This window comes from Lepisosteus platostomus, chromosome 6 (genome assembly GCF_059453375.1).
Source record: "Lepisosteus platostomus isolate fLepPlt1 chromosome 6, fLepPlt1.hap1, whole genome shotgun sequence".
In the NCBI taxonomy this organism is placed as follows: domain Eukaryota; kingdom Metazoa; phylum Chordata; class Actinopteri; order Semionotiformes; family Lepisosteidae; genus Lepisosteus; species Lepisosteus platostomus.
In genome coordinates this window covers 67,571,342-67,589,954 of record NC_142616.1, presented here as the reverse complement: position 1 = coordinate 67,589,954, position 18,613 = coordinate 67,571,342, and the positions used below count along the sequence as shown (strand labels likewise).

At 59.9% G+C, this 18,613-nt stretch overlaps 1 protein-coding gene across 3 annotated transcripts; it reads right to left on the bottom strand.

The window, feature by feature from the left end:
• Positions 1–419: 419 nt before the first annotated feature.
• sfmbt1 (Scm like with four mbt domains 1) lies at positions 420–17,405 on the bottom strand. 3 transcript variants are annotated; one of them, XM_088637183.1, is made up of 21 exons: positions 17,287–17,405; positions 14,930–15,072; positions 14,733–14,827; positions 14,188–14,428; positions 13,531–13,619; positions 13,131–13,380; positions 12,558–12,655; positions 12,292–12,393; positions 11,678–11,828; positions 11,188–11,270; positions 10,279–10,405; positions 9,892–10,005; positions 9,445–9,487; positions 8,285–8,352; positions 7,788–7,927; positions 6,643–6,752; positions 6,371–6,546; positions 5,858–6,036; positions 5,535–5,756; positions 4,420–4,548; positions 420–2,524 (listed from the first exon to the last, which is right to left on the bottom strand). In XM_088637183.1, exons 2-21 carry the CDS (start codon positions 14,982–14,984, stop codon positions 2,384–2,386), a joined length of 2,613 nt encoding a protein of 870 aa, XP_088493309.1. In that variant the 5' UTR covers positions 14,985–15,072; positions 17,287–17,405; the 3' UTR covers positions 420–2,383. The 3 variants fall into 3 exon arrangements, with proteins under 3 accessions (XP_088493309.1, XP_088493310.1, XP_088493311.1); XM_088637184.1 differs by having other exon boundaries at positions 8,285–8,349; XM_088637185.1 differs by having other exon boundaries at positions 14,960–15,072.
• Between the last annotated feature and the right edge of the window lie 1,208 nt (positions 17,406–18,613).

Sequence of the window (18,613 nt, the reverse complement as noted above, 5' to 3'; positions counted from 1 at the left end):
ACACACACCAGGGCTCATGAACCCTCCAGCATGTCTCTGGACTGCGGGAGGAAAGCAGACACAGGAATTGAACCCCAAGCCCCAGCACTGCACGGGGGCCACGTCGACCAGCCTGTCGCCCCATCATCATCGTCGTCAGCCTTGAGCTCGAAGCGCTGTCTTGTCACGCGCGGAGCTGTCGAGCTGAAGAGATGAAGATGGGAGGTGACAGATGGCGAACGCTGGTGAGGGGGCCACAGAGGCCACAGGCCCCTCCCTGGGCTCCGCTGCCCTGGAAACTGGCGAGCACCCCGAAAGGAGCCCCCATTCTAAACCCGCTGGCGAGGACAGACCCCCGATGTGGCGGGGAGCTGCTGAGCTACAGGCTGGAGGAAAAGTCCAATTCAACAACAGCCCACTAACCAGAACTCCCGCCTCCATTAGAGAACATATTTTTATTTTCTGCATTTTTAAATAGTAAACATATTCCACAAAACTCTGTACAATCTTATTTACAGACACATATTAAACCAGACCCACGATTTGCTTTGCCTCTCCCAGCTCATCAGACGGAGATGTGAGCCTGCTAGCTGGCTGGACTGCTGCCCTCTGGGACCAGTCCTGGCCACCCCCAGTCTCGGCCAAGCGTGACTCGGCTCTTATACTCGCTGGCTCGCCCCCTCCCAGATTCTGGCTGCTGCCTTTGCATACAGAGCTGTGACGAGAGACCTGCAGCATCTCGGTACCTTCCCCGGGTGCCGCTGGGAAAAGCCATGTGCCAGAGCCAGGAATAAATGCACGTCTGTGCAGCACTGCTCTCAGTCCTGGGCTCTGTGAGGGCAGCGTCTGTGCAGCACTGCTCTCAGTCCTGGGCTCTGTGAGGGCAGCGTCTGTGCAGCACTGCTCTCAGTCCTGGGCTCTGTGAGGGCAGCGTCTGTGCAGCACTGCTCTCAGTCCTGGGCTCTGTGAGGGCAGCGTCTGTGCAGCACTGCTCTCAGTCCTGGGCTCTGTGAGGGCAGCGTCTGTGCAGCACTGCTCTCAGTCCTGGGCTCTGTGAGGGCAGTGTCTGTGCAGTACTGCTCTCGGTCCTGGGCTCTGTGAGGGCAGCGTCTGTGCAGCACTGCTCTCGGTCCTGGGCTCTGTGAGGGCAGTGTCTGTGCAGTACTGCTCTCAGTCCTGGGCTCTGTGAGGGCAGCGTCTGTGCAGTACTGCTCTCAGTCCTGGGCTCTGTGAGGGCAGCGTCTGTGCAGCACTGCTCTGTCCTGGGCTCTGTGAGGGCAGTGTCTGTGCAGCACTGCTCTCAGTCCTGGGCTCTGTGAGGGCAGCGTCTGTGCAGCACTGCTCTGTCCTGGGCTCTGTGAGGGCAGTGTCTGTGCAGCACTGCTCTCGGTCCTGGGCTCTGTGAGGGCAGGGTCTGTGCAGCACTGCTCTGTCCTGGGCTCTGTGAGGGCAGTGTCTGTGCAGCACTGCTCTCAGTCCTGGGCTCTGTGAGGGCAGTGTCTGTGCAGCACTGCTCTCAGTCCTGGGCTCTGTGAGGGCAGTGTCTGTGCAGCACTGCTCTCAGTCCTGGGCTCTGTGAGGGCAGCGTCTGTGCAGCACTGCTCTCGGTCCTGGGCTCTGTGAGGGCAGCGTCTGTGCAGTTCTGTCAGAGCAGGCAGACAGAAGCCTGATGTCAGCAGCCAGATAGGCGCGGAGCTGTAGGGCAAACTGCAAACCTTCTCACCTGTGAAGATCAACACGAAAACAACAGTACACACTCCTGAGAAAAACAAAACAAAATCTGCTGTACACACCCTGCATTTTAAAAACCTTCTCAGAGATGGCATTCCTTCTCCATCCGAGTCGGTGTTGTGCTTGTCTTCCACTAGTAAACTCTCCCACTTTCACCCACCCGCACCTGGCGTGAGGGGGAGGGAGAGGGCAGGACTACGGTCCCCATCACTACACACAGAGAGGGGTGCCCTGACCCCCACTGGACCCCCCACCCCCAGGGCCCACCGCCCCCCATGGCACCAGGCCCCAACTGGAAGTCAACCCTTGTTCCCGAACACGGTTCAGAGTCCGTCACGCTGGGGGAAAGTCCTGTTCCTCCAGGCCAGTCCCGCTCCCAGCTCGGTCTCCCTCCAGCCCAGCTCTCCGCGCTGCAGGGGAACTGGTGCTCTGGGGCAGTTACCGGGGGCACCCCGGCGGGCTCCCCGCATGGCCCAGGACTGACGTCTGCACCTGCGCCCAGAGTCCCCAGGGAGCGCGGCGCTGTGAAAATCCACAAACGCAGAGCAAGAGCAGCCGATCTGACAGCCGGACTGGGAAGTGGCCGGCGACGGGAGCCGAGACTGGGCCTCGGAGCCAGGGGGCGAGGGCACGTGCAGTTCCGGCCCCCCGGCTCGGCCCGGCGCAGGGGCACTCAGCTGGCGAACTGCTGGTAGAAGGCCAGCTTGACCCGCTCGATGTGATGGCACAGCTTGATGGCCGGGCCCAGCTTCAGGTCCAGGCACTCCTGCACCGTGGGCAGCGTGAGCAGCAGCAGGGCCTGTCCGTCGATCTCCTGGACACAGACACACACAGGTCAGACAGCGCTCCGGACACTGGACACACAGGTCAGACAGCGCTCCGGACACTGGACACACAGACACACACAGGTCAGACAGGGCTCCGGACACTGGACACACAGGTCAGACAGGGCTCCGGACACTGGACACACAGACACACACAGGTCAGACAGGGCTCCGGACACTGGACACACAGACACACACAGGTCAGACAGCGCTCCGGACACTGAACACACAGGTCAGACAGGGCTCTGGACACTGGACACACAGACACACACAGGTCACACAGCGCTCCGGACACTGGACACACAGGTCAGACAGGGCTCCGGACACTGGACACACAGACACACACAGGTCAGACAGCGCTCCGGACACTGGACACACAGGTCAGACAGGGCTCCGGACACTGGACACACAGACACACACAGGTCAGACAGCGCTCCGGACACTAGACACAGGTCAGACAGCGCTCCGGACACTAGACACAGGTCAGACAGCGCTCCGGACACTGGACACACAGACACACACAGGTCACACAGCGCTCCGGACACTGCACACACAGACACACACAGGTCAGACAGCGCTCTGGACACTGGACACACAGGTCAGACAGGGCTCCGGACACTGGACACACAGGTCAGACCAGGGCTCCGGACACTGGACACACAGACACACACAGGTCAGACAGCGCTCCGGACACTGGACACACAGGTCAGACAGGGCTCCGGACACTGGACACACAGACACACACAGGTCAGACAGCGCTCTGGACACTGGACACACAGTTCAGACAGGGCTCCAGACACTGGACACACAGACACACACAGGTCAGACAGCGCTCCGGACACTGGACACAGGTCAGACAGGGCTCCGGACACTGGACAAACAGGTCAGACAGGGCTCCGGACACTGGACACACAGACACACACAGGTCAGACAGCGCTCCGGACACTGGACACACAGGTCAGACAGGGCTCCAGACACTGGACACACAGACGCACACAGGTCAGACAGCGCTCCGGACACTGGACACAGGTCAGACAGCGCTCCGGACACTGGACACACAGGTCAGACAGCGCTCCGGACACTGGACACACAGACACACACAGGTCACACAGCGCTCCGGACACTGGACACACAGGTCAGACAGCGCTCCGGACACTGGACACACAGGTCAGACAGGGCTTCGGACACTGGACACACAGGCCAGACAGGGCTCCGGACACTGGACACACAGACACACACAGGTCAGACAGCGCTCCGGACACTGGACACAGGTCAGACAGCGCTCCGGACACTGGACACACAGGTCAGACAGCGCTCCGGACACTGGACACACAGACACACACAGGTCAGACAGCGCTCCGGACACTGGACACAGGTCAGACAGCGCTCCGGACACTGGACACACAGACACACACAGGTCAGACAGCGCTCCGGACACTGGACACACAGGTCAGACAGGGCTCCGGACACTGGACACACAGGTCAGACAGCGCTCCGGACACTGGACACACAGTCACAAGCACAGGGTCGGTCAGCACTGGTTTCTGCCCAAAGACAGGGCAGGTGAGGTGTGTCTGGCTGCTGTAATGTGTCCCTCCTGGTCCCCCCAGTCTGACCACCTGCTGCATGTCGTGTCCTGGTCACACACTGCACACCTGCCCGATGCTCAGCCCTCTGTGAGAGTCTTGGCTAAGAGCTCGGTGTGATGAGCATGCTGTTCCTGCTCCTGGCCTCAGAGAGCCTCCCTTGAGCAGTAGTGAACCAGTCCACCTCACCGGTCTGCCTTCAGACAGCCGTTCAACGGTGTCATGTGTCTGCTCCGCTTCCTGCTCGGTGTTTTTCTGTGTCCAGCACCGCTGGCTGCTCAGAGGGCGTCGGCGGGTACCTGGTCCAGGAAGATGCGGGCCAGCGGGGCGCAGTCGGTGCTCCGGATGAACCGCACGACGTCCGCGACGCTCCAGTCCAGGGGGCTGCTCTCCAGGCGCAGCTTCTCCGGGACCTCCGCCCGCAGGCCCTGGGCACACACAGACACACAGACACACAGACGGTCTGAGGGGAGGAGCTCTGCTGAAAGCTCGTGTGTCTTTAATGGAATGTCTTCCTCCCCTGGACAAGGCTGCCAGATTGGGCGCAGTCACCCTCATTCTGGGGAGGTCCAGGCTGCCTCAGAGATGTGCATCACTAATCAATCCTCAGGCAGTATAATTCACCTGCAGGACACAACGCTTCACACTCAAAGCTGATGGGCGCAGGTGTCTGCCCACACATGCTCGGCCAACGCAGTGCAGGAACATCGGCAATCGACTGATCACATCACGTCTCGCTGGACAGACAAGAGTCTCCGCGTGACCGGATTTCTGCGCAGGGGTTAAACCTTTCTGTTTTGTCCAACGGTCCCACTGCTGCAGGAACAGACATGTGCCTAACGGGCGAGGCTGCAGCTTCCTCATCTGGGTAACTATTACACCTCACCCAGGCTCTACAGGTCGATCGAAGCCTCGTCAATCACACAACACCGATTTCCGATGTTCTGGCATTGAGTGATCCAGACACCCACGTTCGTATAACGCAGCTCAGGGCGTAAAGGGCCAAGCAGCGGGCTCGGGCCCTGGCATGAGAGAGATCTCTCCAGCTCTTCCAGGTTTCACTCCACTGGAGCTCTAAACTCGAAAACTGCCTCAGGATAATCTGAACTGACCCTGATTAACCTGACTGCAATTAGCTTGGGGAAGCCTAGAGGAGGGAGGCCACTGGCACACATCAGAAAGGGCAAAACAGGGGCAGGAGCATAAGGACATAAGACAGGTCACAAACGAGAGGAGCCATTTGGCTTGTTAAGTAGTTAGCAGCGCAATGTTCCCGGGATCTCGGTATCTCTATCAACATTAAAACAGCGTGGCGGGTCAGCTTGTTCCACACTCCCACAGCCCTCTGTGTAAAGGGGTGCCTGCTGCTCTCAGTTTTAAGATGGCTCCGTCTCGGGCCCTCTGGGGTGATTACCTTGGGGGAGGGGGGCCGGTTCTCGTCATCGGAGAAGGACGGGGAGCGAATCTTCCGCCTGCGGCGGTCCCGGCCCGGGGGCAGCTCCGCGGGGCAGGGCGAGGACGGCTGTGACTTCCGCTCGGACACCTCGGAGTCGTCCTGCAGCTCGTCCTGCAGCTCCGAGCCCGAGTCCTCGCTCAGGGAGTCCTCCTCGTCCAGGTCCTCCTCCTCGCCGCTGCCCTGGGGCCAGAGAGAGGGAGGGGTCAGGGGTTAGGGGTCAGGGGTCGCACAGATGCAGACACGCACGACGGACTGCGTGTGCACGTGGCGTGGGCGGGTACCTGCGGAGAGCCGGCAGGCGTGTTGTCCAGCGATGCAGACGAGCGCTTCTTCTTGTGCACGAAGAAGTGCTTCCTCCTCTTCCTCCTCTTCCCCGGCTTCTTCACGCCCCCCTCCAGGTTGGTGTGCCCCCCCGGCGGGCGCCCGATCCTCCTGCTCTTCTTCTTCCCATAATAGTGAGCTGCAGGCGAGACACAGGCGGCTCAGTCCCTCACTCCCCTTCACCCTCCCGGCTGGCTCGGGACAGACCGAGCACGCTCACGCCAGGCTGTCTCCTTCTACCCACAGCCCAGCCCTGCTCTCGTCTGCAGCGTGGGCACAGAGCACTGGGGCTCCCCTGCCACTGCAGCTGATACAGCAGGACGACAAGGTGCAGGGAGACAGGCAGAGGGGCAGGGAGTGAGACAGGGAGACAGGCAGAGGGGCAGGGAGTGAGACAGGGGTGATGTGAGTGGCGCAGAGAGGCAGGCAGAGCGACAGGGGGAGACAGGGAGAGAGGCAGAGCCAGTACTGACTGTATTTGGTCTTGGTGAGCACAGAGCAGTTCTCCGAGCAGTGCTCCAGCACCATGCGCGGCCCGAACAGGTTGGGGCAGCACTCCAGCTTGATGCACGTCTTCCTGCAGAACTCTGCCACCCGGTCCGCCGTGCGCACGATCTCCACCGTGGCCCGGTAGCTCTTCCCCTTGTACCTGCAGCACAGCACAGCACAGCACAGCTCAGCTCAGCCCTGTGCGCTGGCAGAGCACAGCAGCGCGGCGGGCAGCGTGCAGAGCCCGGTGTCTCACTTGGCCTTGAGGGTCTCGCCGTGCCCGCGCCAGCGCGCCTCCTCGTCCAGCTGCAGCTCCCGCAGCACGCGGCTGGGCTTGTAGGCGGCGTTGATCAGCAGAGTCAGGACCTGCGGCGCAGCAGAGAGCAGGGAGAGGGTGAGGCACAGGCACGCAGTACAGGCAGTCAGGGACAGCGGAGCAGTGAGATACAGCAGAGAGGAGTGCAGAAGAGCTCCAGACCCAGGGCAGTGTGACTCTGCTCAGTGAGACCCAGGGCAGTGTGACTCTGCAGTGTGACTCTGCTCAGTGAGACCCAGGGCAGTGTGACTCTGCTCAGTGAGACCCAGGGCAGTGTGACTCTGCTCAGTGAGACCCAGGGCAGTGTGATGCAGTGTGACTCTGCTCAGTGAGACCCAGGGCAGTGTGGTGAAGTGTGACTCTGCTCAGTGAGACCCAGGGCAGTGTGACTCTGCTCAGGGAGACCCAGGGCAGTGTGACTCTGCAGTGTGACTCTGCTCAGTGAGACCCAGGGCAGTGTGGTGCAGTGAGACTCTGCTCAGTGAGACCCAGGGCAGTGTGACTCTGCAGTGTGACTCTGCTCAGGGAGACCCAGGGCAGTGTGGTGCAGTGAGACTCTGCTCAGTGAGACCCAGGGCAGTGTGACTCTGCTCAGTGAGACCCAGGGCAGTGTGACTCTGCAGTGTGACTCTGCTCAGTGAGACCCAGGGCAGTGTGACTCTGCTCAGTGAGACCCAGGGCAGTGTGATGCAGTGTGACTCTGCTCAGTGAGACCCAGGGCAGTGTGGTGAAGTGTGACTCTGCTCAGTGAGACCCAGGGCAGTGTGACTCTGCTCAGGGAGACCCAGGGCAGTGTGACTCTGCAGTGTGACTCTGCTCAGTGAGACCCAGGGCAGTGTGACTCTGCTCAGTGAGACCCAGGGCAGTGTGACTCTGCTCAGTGAGACCCAGGGCAGTGTGATGCAGTGTGACTCTGCTCAGTGAGACCCAGGGCAGTGTGGTGAAGTGTGACTCTGCTCAGTGAGACCCAGGGCAGTGTGACTCTGCTCAGGGAGACCCAGGGCAGTGTGACTCTGCTCAGGGAGACCCAGGGCAGATGAGCTCAGCTCAGGGAGACGCAGCCCAGCGCCCCGCCCCGCCCTCACCTCCTTCAGCACCAGCACGCAGCTGCCCGGCCCCACGCACTGCGGCAGCTCGGCGATGCGGCCCTTGTTCAGGTACGGCCCCGAGAAGCAGCGGTGGTTGAAGTAGATCTTGGGGCAGCAGTACTTCCCGTTGCCCAGCCCTGCCCAGAGGAAAACAGGGGTCTTGAGTCACGGACACGGAGACAGGAAAACCAGCAGAACACGGAAAGGAAGGAGCCGCTGAGTCCAGAGACACACGATCTCTAACTGTGTTACGACTCAGACGGCCTAGATTCCAATGCAACTGGGTTCTCTTATCCCCACAGCTATTAACCTACTTAATCTGAACAACTGGTTGTGTAGTTTACTTTTATTTGCAAAGGCCTTCTGCTTCCTCATCATACACGCATGGCTCTTACTTGTGAACAGGCTCGTGTTATATTGAGTGTGTTGCTACGTCCTCGACCTGCCTGCAAGGCTGATTTCCCTGCTGGGACAGTAAGATGCGCGATACTTACCGCTCTCCGACTGGCCATTTTCCTGCTGCCTCAGGGCGTCGGGGCGCGTGTTCCGAGGAGGAGCTCTGCTGTACACAGACACACACATCGGTCGCAAAGCAGGAAGTTCCCAGAAACGTTTCATGAACTGGACCTTCAACAAACCTCACTCAAGTGCATCCCAGTGTCCTGGGATCTGTACTGACCAGCAGTCAGGACACTGGGGTTCACACCCCTATCCTAAACAGTGTCCTGGGATCAGTACTGACCAGCAGTCAAGACATTGGGGTCAACACCCCTACTCTTACACACAGTGTCCTGGGATCTGTACTGACCAGCAGTCAGGACACTGGGGTCCACACCCCTACTCTTACACACAGTGTCCTGGGATTGGTACTGACCAGCAGTCAGGACACTGGGGTCCACACTCCTACTCTTACAGTGTCCTGGGATTGGTACTGACCAGCAGTCAGGACACTGGGGTCCACACCCCTACTCTTACAGTGTCCTGGGATTGGTACTGACCAGCAGTCAGGACACTGGGGTCCACACCCCTACTCTCACACACAGTGTCCTGGGATCAGTACTGACCAGCAGCCAGGACACTGGGGTCCACACCCGTACCCTAAACACAGTGTCCTGGGATTGGTACTGACCAGCAGTCAGGACACTGGGGTCCACACCCCTACTCTTACAGTGTCCTGGGATCGGTACTGACCAGCAGTCAGGACACTGGGGTCCACACCCCTACTCTTACAGTGTCCTGGGATTGGTACTGACCAGCAGTCAGGACACTGGGGTCCACACCCGTACCCTAAACACAGTGTCCTGGGATCTGTACTGACCAGCAGTCAGGACACTGGGGTCCACACCCCTACTCTTACACACAGTGTCCTGGGATTGGTACTGACCAGCAGTCAGGACACTGGGGTCCACACCCCTACTCTTACACACAGTGTCCTGGGATCTGTACTGACCAGCAGTCAGGACACTGGGGTCCACACCCCTACTCTCACACCTAGTGGGAGGCTACATGCTAAACGAGTCCACGGGACTGCTCTCCTGACTGTGGATCCCTGGCTCAGTCTTCAACAGAGCAGGAGCTCATCTCTGCAGAGACCGACCGGCCCTTCCGTTCTCCAGCAGGGCTTCAGAGAGAAAAAGACCAAGAGGATCCTTACTGTTTCTCCGGCTGGACCACTGCGACTCTCCGCTGCTTCTGAACTGTGAAGGGAAGAGGAAAGAGCCTGAGAGCAGGTCAGCAGACAGCCAGGCCGAAGCGATGCAGGAGTCGGGGCCTCGTGCCACAGCGAGTATCAGCCCCCGACGCCAGGCCGGGCAGAGAGGATCACGAGCCGCACCTGAGCAGCTGTGTGTGTGCAGGTCGCAGACCAGCTGAGCAAAGGCCAAGGTCTCCACAGCTGCACCTCAGCAGTACTGTCACCCTGCTAGCAGAGCTTGCAGTGGGCTCCACTGTGGGCTGGTCTCACGGTCAGTGTGGTGGACACTGCTGTGGTGATGTCTGGACTACTGGACTCCACACTCTGAGTGAGCAACGTCAGCCACTGAGCCAGTTTGGAGCCCCCCTGGGCCGCTCACTGACCTGCACCCCGGGGGGCGGGACTCACCTTTGGGTTTGCAGGGGTGCCTCAGCGTGTAGCCATTGGTCTCACACCAGCTCACGGGGAAGATGTCCATGGAGTGGACGTGGACGATGCACTCTGGCACAGGGGGCTTGACCGCTGCCGGCCCCCGGGGACAGACAGGAAGAAGGGAGACGCCGTTAGCCGCTGTCCGGACAGCAGATCTTACATCACAGTTCAGGTTGTGTTTTCTCTCTTCTCTTTTCAGCAGGGAATAAACCTGTAACGTGTTCCTTTGATCTTACATCAAGCTCACTGAGCACACGAGACGCCACCAGAGAAGAGAAGACAGTACTTGTCTTCAGTCAGTTGATTATTGAGACAGACGGACAGATAGCTTGGCTGCCACCAAAAAAGGACCCTGCTGCATACCTTCCAGATGCAGCCAGATGTGCTGACCTTTCACCTTGGTAACCGTGGCGACGTGGATGTGCTCCGGAGCGAGAGGGTTCACGGCCTCCAGCCTCATCGACTCCTTGAAGCCGTGATCCGCCTGCTCCTGAGAGAGGAGAGCAGGAGAGCTCGGATGGAAACAAGCCTGTGTGTGTCAGGGCATCGTTCTGTGTGTGTGTGTGTCAGGGCATCGTTCTGTGTGTGTGCGTGTCAGGGCATCGTTCTGTGTGTGTGCGTGTCAGGGCATCGTTCTGTGTGTGTGCGTGTCAGGGCATCGTTCTGTGTGTGTGTGTATCAGGGCATCGTGCTGTGTGTGTGGGGGTGTGTGTGTGTATCAGGGCATCGTTCTGTGTGTGTGTGGGGGTGTGTGTGTGTATCAGGGCATCGTTCTGTGTGTGTGTGGGGGTGTGTGTGTGTATCAGGGCATCGTTCTGTGTGTGTGTGGGGGTGTGTGTGTGTGTATCAGGGCATCGTTCTGTGTGTGTGTGGGGGTGTGTGTGTGTGTATCAGGGCATCGTTCTGTGTGTGTGTGGGGGTGTGTGTGTGTGTATCAGGGCATCGTTCTGTGTGTGTGTGGGGGTGTGTGTGTGTATCAGGGCATCGTTCTGTGTGTGTGTGGGGGTGTGTGTGTGTATCAGGGCATCGTTCTGTGTGTGTGTGGGGGTGTGTGTGTGTATCAGGGCATCGTTCTGTGTGTGTGTGGGGGTGTGTGTGTGTATCAGGGCATCGTTCTGTGTGTGTGTGGGGGTGTGTGTGTGTATCAGGGCATCGTGCTATGTGTGTGGGTGTGGGTGTGTATCACGGCATCGTGCTATGTGTGTGTATCAGGGCATTGTGCTGTGTGTGTGTGTGTGAGAGTATCAGGGCATCGTGCTGTGGGAGTCTCACCACAGGGAAGCAGTGCTGGGGGGCAGGCTCGGCTCCACACTGCTTCAGATAGTCAGCCCAGTCAAAGTCCTGCTCAGGATATCCTGTGGCACAGACAGCTGGTGTTACTAACCAAGCCCTGAAGTAACACGTCAGTGAACACAGAGCAGCGTGACATTAAACCTTCCTCTTCTATTGCCCTGAAGAACCCTGCAGCAGACAGCAGGAGTGGGGGGCTGAGGGCTGACTGAGTTTACAGACGAAGGGGCTACTCTATAACAAAACGCTGATGATTAACTCTTTGTGTGGCAGATCCCGTCTCCAGGTGGACATTCCAGCCAGTGGCTCCTGAGAGCCCTGGGTAATGTCAGGTGTCTCTCCTGCTCTGGGCTGCCCTGCTGGCCCGGTACAGACCAGAGCAGGAGAGACACAGGGGGGCTCTGTGTTAGCAGTCTGCACGCTGCGTGTGTGTGTGTGTTGAGGGCTGCGGAGTGGCTCTTAGGTCCCTGACCTGGAGGGGGGCTGAGTGTCACCCCATTCTTCAGGCTCCACTGCGCGGGGAAGATCCCAGCACTTCCTCGGTGACACAGGAAGGAGACCCTGTCCCCACCTTCTTCCCGCAGGTCGTCCATCTGCACCAGGAAGAACTGCTCACTGAACACCTGCAAAGACACCCGCCTGTCAGCGCAGACCCCCGCAGACCCCAGAGAGGGCCCACAGGTTCGCTTCTTTCGGTTTCAGACACGCAGCTGCACCAGAGGAGAAACACGAGCCTGACGTGGGCGACAACGCGAGTCTCCTGCTCAGTTCCCAACAGGGGCACTCGGCCTCCACACTTCCTCAACCTGGAAAGTGACACCAAGCTCCGCTGTAATAACATCAACGTCCACCCCAAAATGTCGAGGGGTTCTATTTCTGCACCCGTTGTTAAAGCATCTGCTTAAAGCTGGACAGTCTGCATCAGGCCCTGCTCGATTTACGAGGGCGGACGCGGTCATCTCGGCGCGCTGGTGCTGTGTCTCAGCTGTGGTAGCCTTTCCTCTGCGGCCCTGTGCCGCCGTAGCGCACCACAAGCTCATTCACCTGCAGCTCAGCCCTCCAGCCCACAGGGGGCGCCCCTCCTACCTTGGCGACAGTGGCGGGGCGAATGGCGAAGGGCGCGTTGGGGTCCACAGCCTCCAGCTTCATCCCCTCCGAGAAGCAGTGAGGGCCGATCACAGGCTGGTCCTGAGGGCACAGGACAGAGTTCGACTCGCTGAGCAGATGAGGCTGCACACCGCACACACCTGGGACTGCGGAGGTCAACCCGACCCCTTCCCATGAGGCCCAGGACAGCGCCAGAACCGCGGTTCTGCCTCGGCGTCAGCAGGACCAGGCTCCCGGGCTCCTACCTTGAAGAATTCCTGAGTGACGGGCGGCTCCGGCGTCTGTGCGCGGACCTTCTGGAGAACTTCGGCCCAGTCCGCCTCAGTCCGCAGGGCTCTCAGAGCTGAAACACAGCGCAGGGTCTCATCGCACCCTACTGGTCACCCTCCGCCCTGCTGCCAGTTCAAACACCGCCAGCACCCACAGATCCGCTCGGCTGCCTGTTACCAGCGGCGGGAGCAGCAAGGAAAGGAGGCGTTTGAATCCGCGAGCCGACACGTGAGCGCAGCTCTCTGGAGCACACAGCAAACCGACGCCGGGCTGAGGGGTTTCACACTGACCCTTACTGCTCAGACCGAACAGGCGTCACGAGACTGAGGCAGAATGTCACACCCATCACTGGGCAGCAAGACAAAACACTCTGGGGACACTCTCTGTCGTTTGACGCTTTCTGTCAGCTCAGCCTGTATTCCACACAGGTAGTGTTTAACGACAACTTCAACGAAGTTTAACTTGGGATTTGTTCTCGGCCTGAAGACGGCGAGAGAGGTCCGGCTGTGGGAGTGGCCGAGGAGGGGTGTGCGGCCGCGCGCTCTGACCTGCGGGGGGCGTGAGCGCGCAGCCCTGCTGCTCGGCCCAGCCAGGGGGGTGCAGGAGAGGGTGCAGGTAGAACAGCCAGCGCTGGGGCGTCTGGGGGAGCCCTTCCGTCCCGGCGTAGCGCAGGCGCAGGCGCCCCCCCGCGTTCTCCTCCACGACCACGGCCCAGGCCAGCCCGGGGTCCTCGCTGTCCTGCAGCTCCAGAGTCGAACCCGGGCTCAGCAGGTCCAGTGGGTTCTTGCCACGGTGCGGCTGGGGGGGACAGAGAGGACAGCGGCTATTCTCAGCGCTCACGGCAACGGTCAGTTTATCATGCTTGATCTCCAGCTCGGCCACTTTCTCCTGTATGTGGGGGGGGGCAGAACTGATTTGTGGGGGTTCGGGGGTTCACAGGTCACTCACCCCCTCCAGAAGGTTGGCGGGCACGCTGCATGCCCCTTCCTGGCCATGTGCCAGGACGGCTGCCCAGTCCGAGTACTTCTCACGGAGACCTGCAGGGGGCAGGAGCGAGCGGCGTGAGAGGGGTCCCAGTATGGTCTAATACAGGGTTTCCCACCCTGGTCTTAGGGCCAGCGTCTCTCAGAGGGGTCAGCAGTCCAGGACAGTCAGGGTGTCTCCAAGCAGACAACGGTCCAGCGGTCAGCAGTCCAGCAGGGTCAGTGTCTCTCCGAGTGGTCGGTCTTCCAGGAGGGTCAGTGTCTCTCAGAGTGGTCAGAAGTCCAGTGGTCAGCAGTCCAGGATGGTCAGTGTCTCTCCGAGCAGTCAGCGGTCCAGTGGTCAGCAGTCCAGGATGGTCAGTGTCTCTCGGAGTGGTCAGTCTTCCAGGAGGGTCAGTGTCTCTCCGAGCAGTCAGCAGTCCAGGATGGTCAGTGTCTCTCAGAGTGGTCAGTAGTCCAGGAGGGTCACTGTCTCTCTGAGCGGTCAGCGATCCAGTGGTCAGTAGTCCAGGATGGTCAGTGTCTCTCGGAGTGGTCAGCAGTCCAGGAGGGTCAGTGTCTCTCCGAGCGGTCAGCAGTCCAGTGGTCAGTGTCTCTCCGAGCGGTCAGCGGTCCAGGGTACCTTCAGGGGGGCGCAGCGGCAGGCCCTGCTGCTGGCTCCAGCCGAGGGGGTGCAGGTCCGCGGTCATGATGTCGCACCAGAAGTCTGCGCGGCGGTCAGCGCCGTAGCCCTCGTAGCGCAGCAGCAGCAGCTGGCCGCAGGTGGTGATGATGGTGGCCACCCAGCAGGCCGCGGGCTCGCCCCGGAGGGCCACCTCCAGCTTCATCCCGGGGCTCAGCCCGCTCTGCAGGCTCAGGTCCACCTGGGGGGGCGCGGGGGCAGTGCGAGTCAGGGGGCAGCGGGGAGGAGGAGGAGGAGGAGGAGGAGGAAGGAGCGGCTACAGTACAAGCCTGCGTCTCTGCACCATCACGGATACCAGCGCCAGAACGACTCCATGTTTGCCCTGTCTGCCCCCCCCGGCAGGACCGAGGACGGCTCCCTCCTTCTCCAGCACGAGACGCTGAGCTCGGCCAGGGGCCCTCTGTCCAGTCACCCCACACCCCACACCCCAGCCCCCCCGGTCGCCCCTCGCTCCCCGCTGTCGGCCCGGCGAGGACGAGACTCACGTGTTTGAAGGCGTGGTGTGGCACCGCCGACACCCCGTTCTCCTCCAGGTACTCGTCCCAGTTAAAGTCCGACTCGTCCTGACCAGAGCCACCGCCTGCAGCACAGAGGGAAGGCCCACAGTCACCCTGCTGCGCCCCCTCACCCTCACCCTCACCCTCACCCTCACCCTCACCCTCACCCTCACCCTCACCCTCACCCTCCACGCGCGGCGCCACCTCCGCCTGACCTGATTCCTGCTGCTCCTGGCTCATGGTGGCGCCTCCTGCTGGCCGCTGTGCTGTAGTGCACCTCCCCCCGGCTCCTTGGCTGGCCGTGCTCCCGCGTGACCCCCGCGTGACCCTGCACACAGACGCACAGAGAGGGGAGAAACCACGTTAGGGGCTAGAGCACCCCAGGATTCACAGGGCCCTCTCCTCCGGAACTGTCCCTGTGTGCGTGCAGGGTGTCCAGTCCTGTCCAGGGGGGGGTCAGTGTGTGTGCAGGGTGTCCAGTCCTGTCCTGGGGGGGTCAGTGTGTGTGCAGGGTGTCCAGTCCTGTCCTGGGGGAGTCAGTGTGTCTGAGGGTTTTCCCAGGCCCGCAGGTCCTCAGGAGCTCTTGAACAGCACCACGTCTCCAGAGACACTTGAACCCCAGCCCAGCAGAGGACTGTGGGCTCAAGCCCCCAGGTGTGAGACTGCCTGAGCCCAGGCACTGCAGCGGGTTCAGTACCGGTAACAGAACAGCTCACAGCTGTACTCGACAATAAACCATAAGAAGTATCTTCTCCGACCGGAAAACCTGAGACGCTGCAAGAGGCATCGGACTGTTTCCCCGGCGGTGCCCTGCAGGCGCTGTCAGGAGCGGCTCCGGGGCCCCCGGTACCGGTACCGGTGCCGCAGCCGCCCAGAGCCCTGGACTGACCACAGCGTGAAGCGGCACAGATCTCTCCGTCACCGACTGCAGTCCGACACGACTCGCGAACACGCGTGACTTTCAGGAGCTGCGTTTCTAATATTCTGAAGGGTTTCTGCGACCCACGCCTCGCCTTCCACGCGAAAGAGAGAAGCCCCTTCAAGCACAAATTTCATGTCAAAGTCCAGATCCGACTAGACCGCCGGATCCGGGCCGGGACCTTGAACTCCCGAAATCACGAAACCAAATGTTATAAACTGACAGGTGCAGTTATTCTTGGTTCAAGAAACGTGTTCGGATAACGAACAACAACAACAAAAAAAAAAAGGTTCGTCCGTCAAAAGGCTTAACTTCCGAATAAAAACGCACTTGGTCCCGTCTTCCCGTTTCCAAAAACCCGCCCACTGGGGCTCCAGGCGCGGGTGACACCTCCACACGCCCCGCTCCCGCCGCCGTGACCTTTGAACCCCTGCGTCCGAGCGCCCTGCAGCAAGACCCCCGGCCAGGTCACCCTCGCCCCCCGGCTGAGGCGGTCCACGCCTTGCTCTTCCTTTCCGTAAACAGCTGGGGGAGGATCTGTGGCGGCACACTCTTCAGCCTCCATATTTAATTTTTTTAATCCTAACGATATGTATGATTGTGCTGGATGACAATAAGTTTGTGAACGAATCAGGTCAGCGGCTCCGGGTGTCAGGCTGCCCCCCCCCGGGCGGTCCCCGGCGCGACAGCGGTGTGAGGCGACACTGACCGCTTTTAAACACGATTCAAAAAGAATGACACCTTTACCCGCCATTTTACATCTGCCAAAGTTAAAATAATGCCAAGAAGTTACGTAACTGGCAAAGAAACCCCCGGTGATCGAGCGAAGCCGCCGGTCGCGGTGTTGAAGTTGCTGCGGGCGACCGCAGTTCTGTCCACCTGAGCAACACCCGCGTACTGAGATGGGCTCCGCTTAAAAACTGTGTATATTGCACGTACCTGAATAACTGAACGGTGAATAAAACTAACACGCGAAAATGGAGCTGGGCTCGGCCACTGGCTTTAAGGAGAATATTCCAGGCGCCGATGAGCCACCGTGACGATAAACGCGGATTCGAAACCTCGCTTTCCTGAGCTGTATCCCAACACGGGTACCCGAAGCCTGCCCGCCTCTCCAGCGCGATGAACCCGAGCCCCAAAACAACACGCTGCTCTTCTCGTGATCTCTCGTTCGCTCAGCTCCACAAATGGACTAACCCAGCTGTCCCTGCCGAAAACTGCCACTGTTACACAATTTCTCCATACCGACACTGTCAGCGCTGCAGACACAGTCTCTGCTACACAATTTCTCCATACCGACACTGTCAGCGCTGCAGACACAGTCTGCTACACAATTTCTCCATAACCGACACTGTTAGCGCTGCAGACACGGTCTTTTCTACACAACCGCTCCGCACCGGGCTCAGTTAGCGCTGCAGACACGGTCTCTGCTACACAACCGCTCCGCACCGGAGAGCCCGGAGCCCAAGTTGCTGAGACGTCAGAGCCTCTCTCGATCACGGACGAGCTTTTTTAGCGCCGGGAAAAAAGACGGGGGCAGCCGGAAGGCGCGCGAAACCGCTTTCACTCGGTAGCCCGGGCTGCGCCTTACTGAAGTAATCAGTCCCCGGCCGCGGGCCTCACCTGTTCCGAGTTTTTCCGAGTCGGTTTTGGATGCTCTGCCCTGCCCGAGCTGCCTCGCCGCTCGCCGCCTCGTTCCAATATGGCCCAGCCTGCCCGTGCGCATGCGCGCACCCCCTGCCAGCGGCGCGCGAGCCGCTACCTCGCTCTCGCCTTCGCGAGTCAGGCCGGGGTATTTAACAAGCGGGGGGTGCGTGAGTTAGGGGTGGTGCAGGGACTCGCGGGGAGGGGGGGACGACTGTTATTTGCTTTTTTTTGTAAAACACGCAGACAAAAACTCCACCGATCGCCTCTGCATGCTGGTGAAAAACACTTCAGCGCGACACTGCCGGTTTCTGGCGCTGTGCCCCGTGCCTCCGAGTGCTGCGCGCTGTGCTGGGGGGTCGCCCCCCCCCAGCCGTGAAGCGCGCACTCAGATTGTTTCCTTCTCTCCCTCAGCTCTCCGGTGTGAGCTCTCTCTGGCCAGGCGTCCTGGGCAGCGCAGGGGCGGGGTGTGCATCATGCATTCGTTCATATTTTTGGAAGACGAAGACGCAGAAAGCAAATTGACTTCCCCCCACGGCCGCCGCGAGGCCCGAACAATAGGAGGGCGCGCGGTCATTCTCCCCGGCGAGGCGCCGCTTGTGGGCGCGAGGAGCCGACCGCCGGGAGACGAATCCAAAATGTCGGGATTTTGCGCCGGAGCCCGCGGCACGCGCACCCAGAAGCGCCTCTCGCGGGGAGGAGCACGTGTCCCCCGCGTGGAGACTCCGGGCTGCCTCGCTCTCGCCGCGCGCTGCGCTCGGGGCGCCGTTCTGGCAGCTGCTCGGCTCCGCCCAGAACCGGGACCCCCCCTGGGGGGTCACCCAGCACGGACCGCTTCCTTCACGGCCGTCTTGCCGGTGAAGCCGGGCGGAGAGATTCGAGGTCCAGACCGTGATGGCGGGCTGTGTAGTCTATATAGTGTGTAGTGTATAGTGTATATAGTGTTTAGTGTATATAGTGTGTAGTGTATAGTGTATAGTGTATATAGTGTGTAGTGTATAGTGTGTGTAGTGTGTAGTGTGTAGTGTATAGTGTTTAGTGTTAGTAGTGTCAGTGTATAGTGTATAGTGTTTAGTGTTAGTGTATAGTGTATAGTGTTTAGTGTTAGTAGTGTTAGTGTATAGTGTTTAGTGTTAGTAGTGTTAGTGTATAGTGTATATAGTGTGTAGTGTATATAGTGTATAGTGTGTAGTGTATAGTGTATATAGTGTTAGTGTTTAGTGTTTCGTGTTTAGTGTTAGTGTGTAGTGTATATAGTGTATAGTGTGTAGTGTTTAGTGATTCGTGTGTAGTGTGTAGTGTGTAG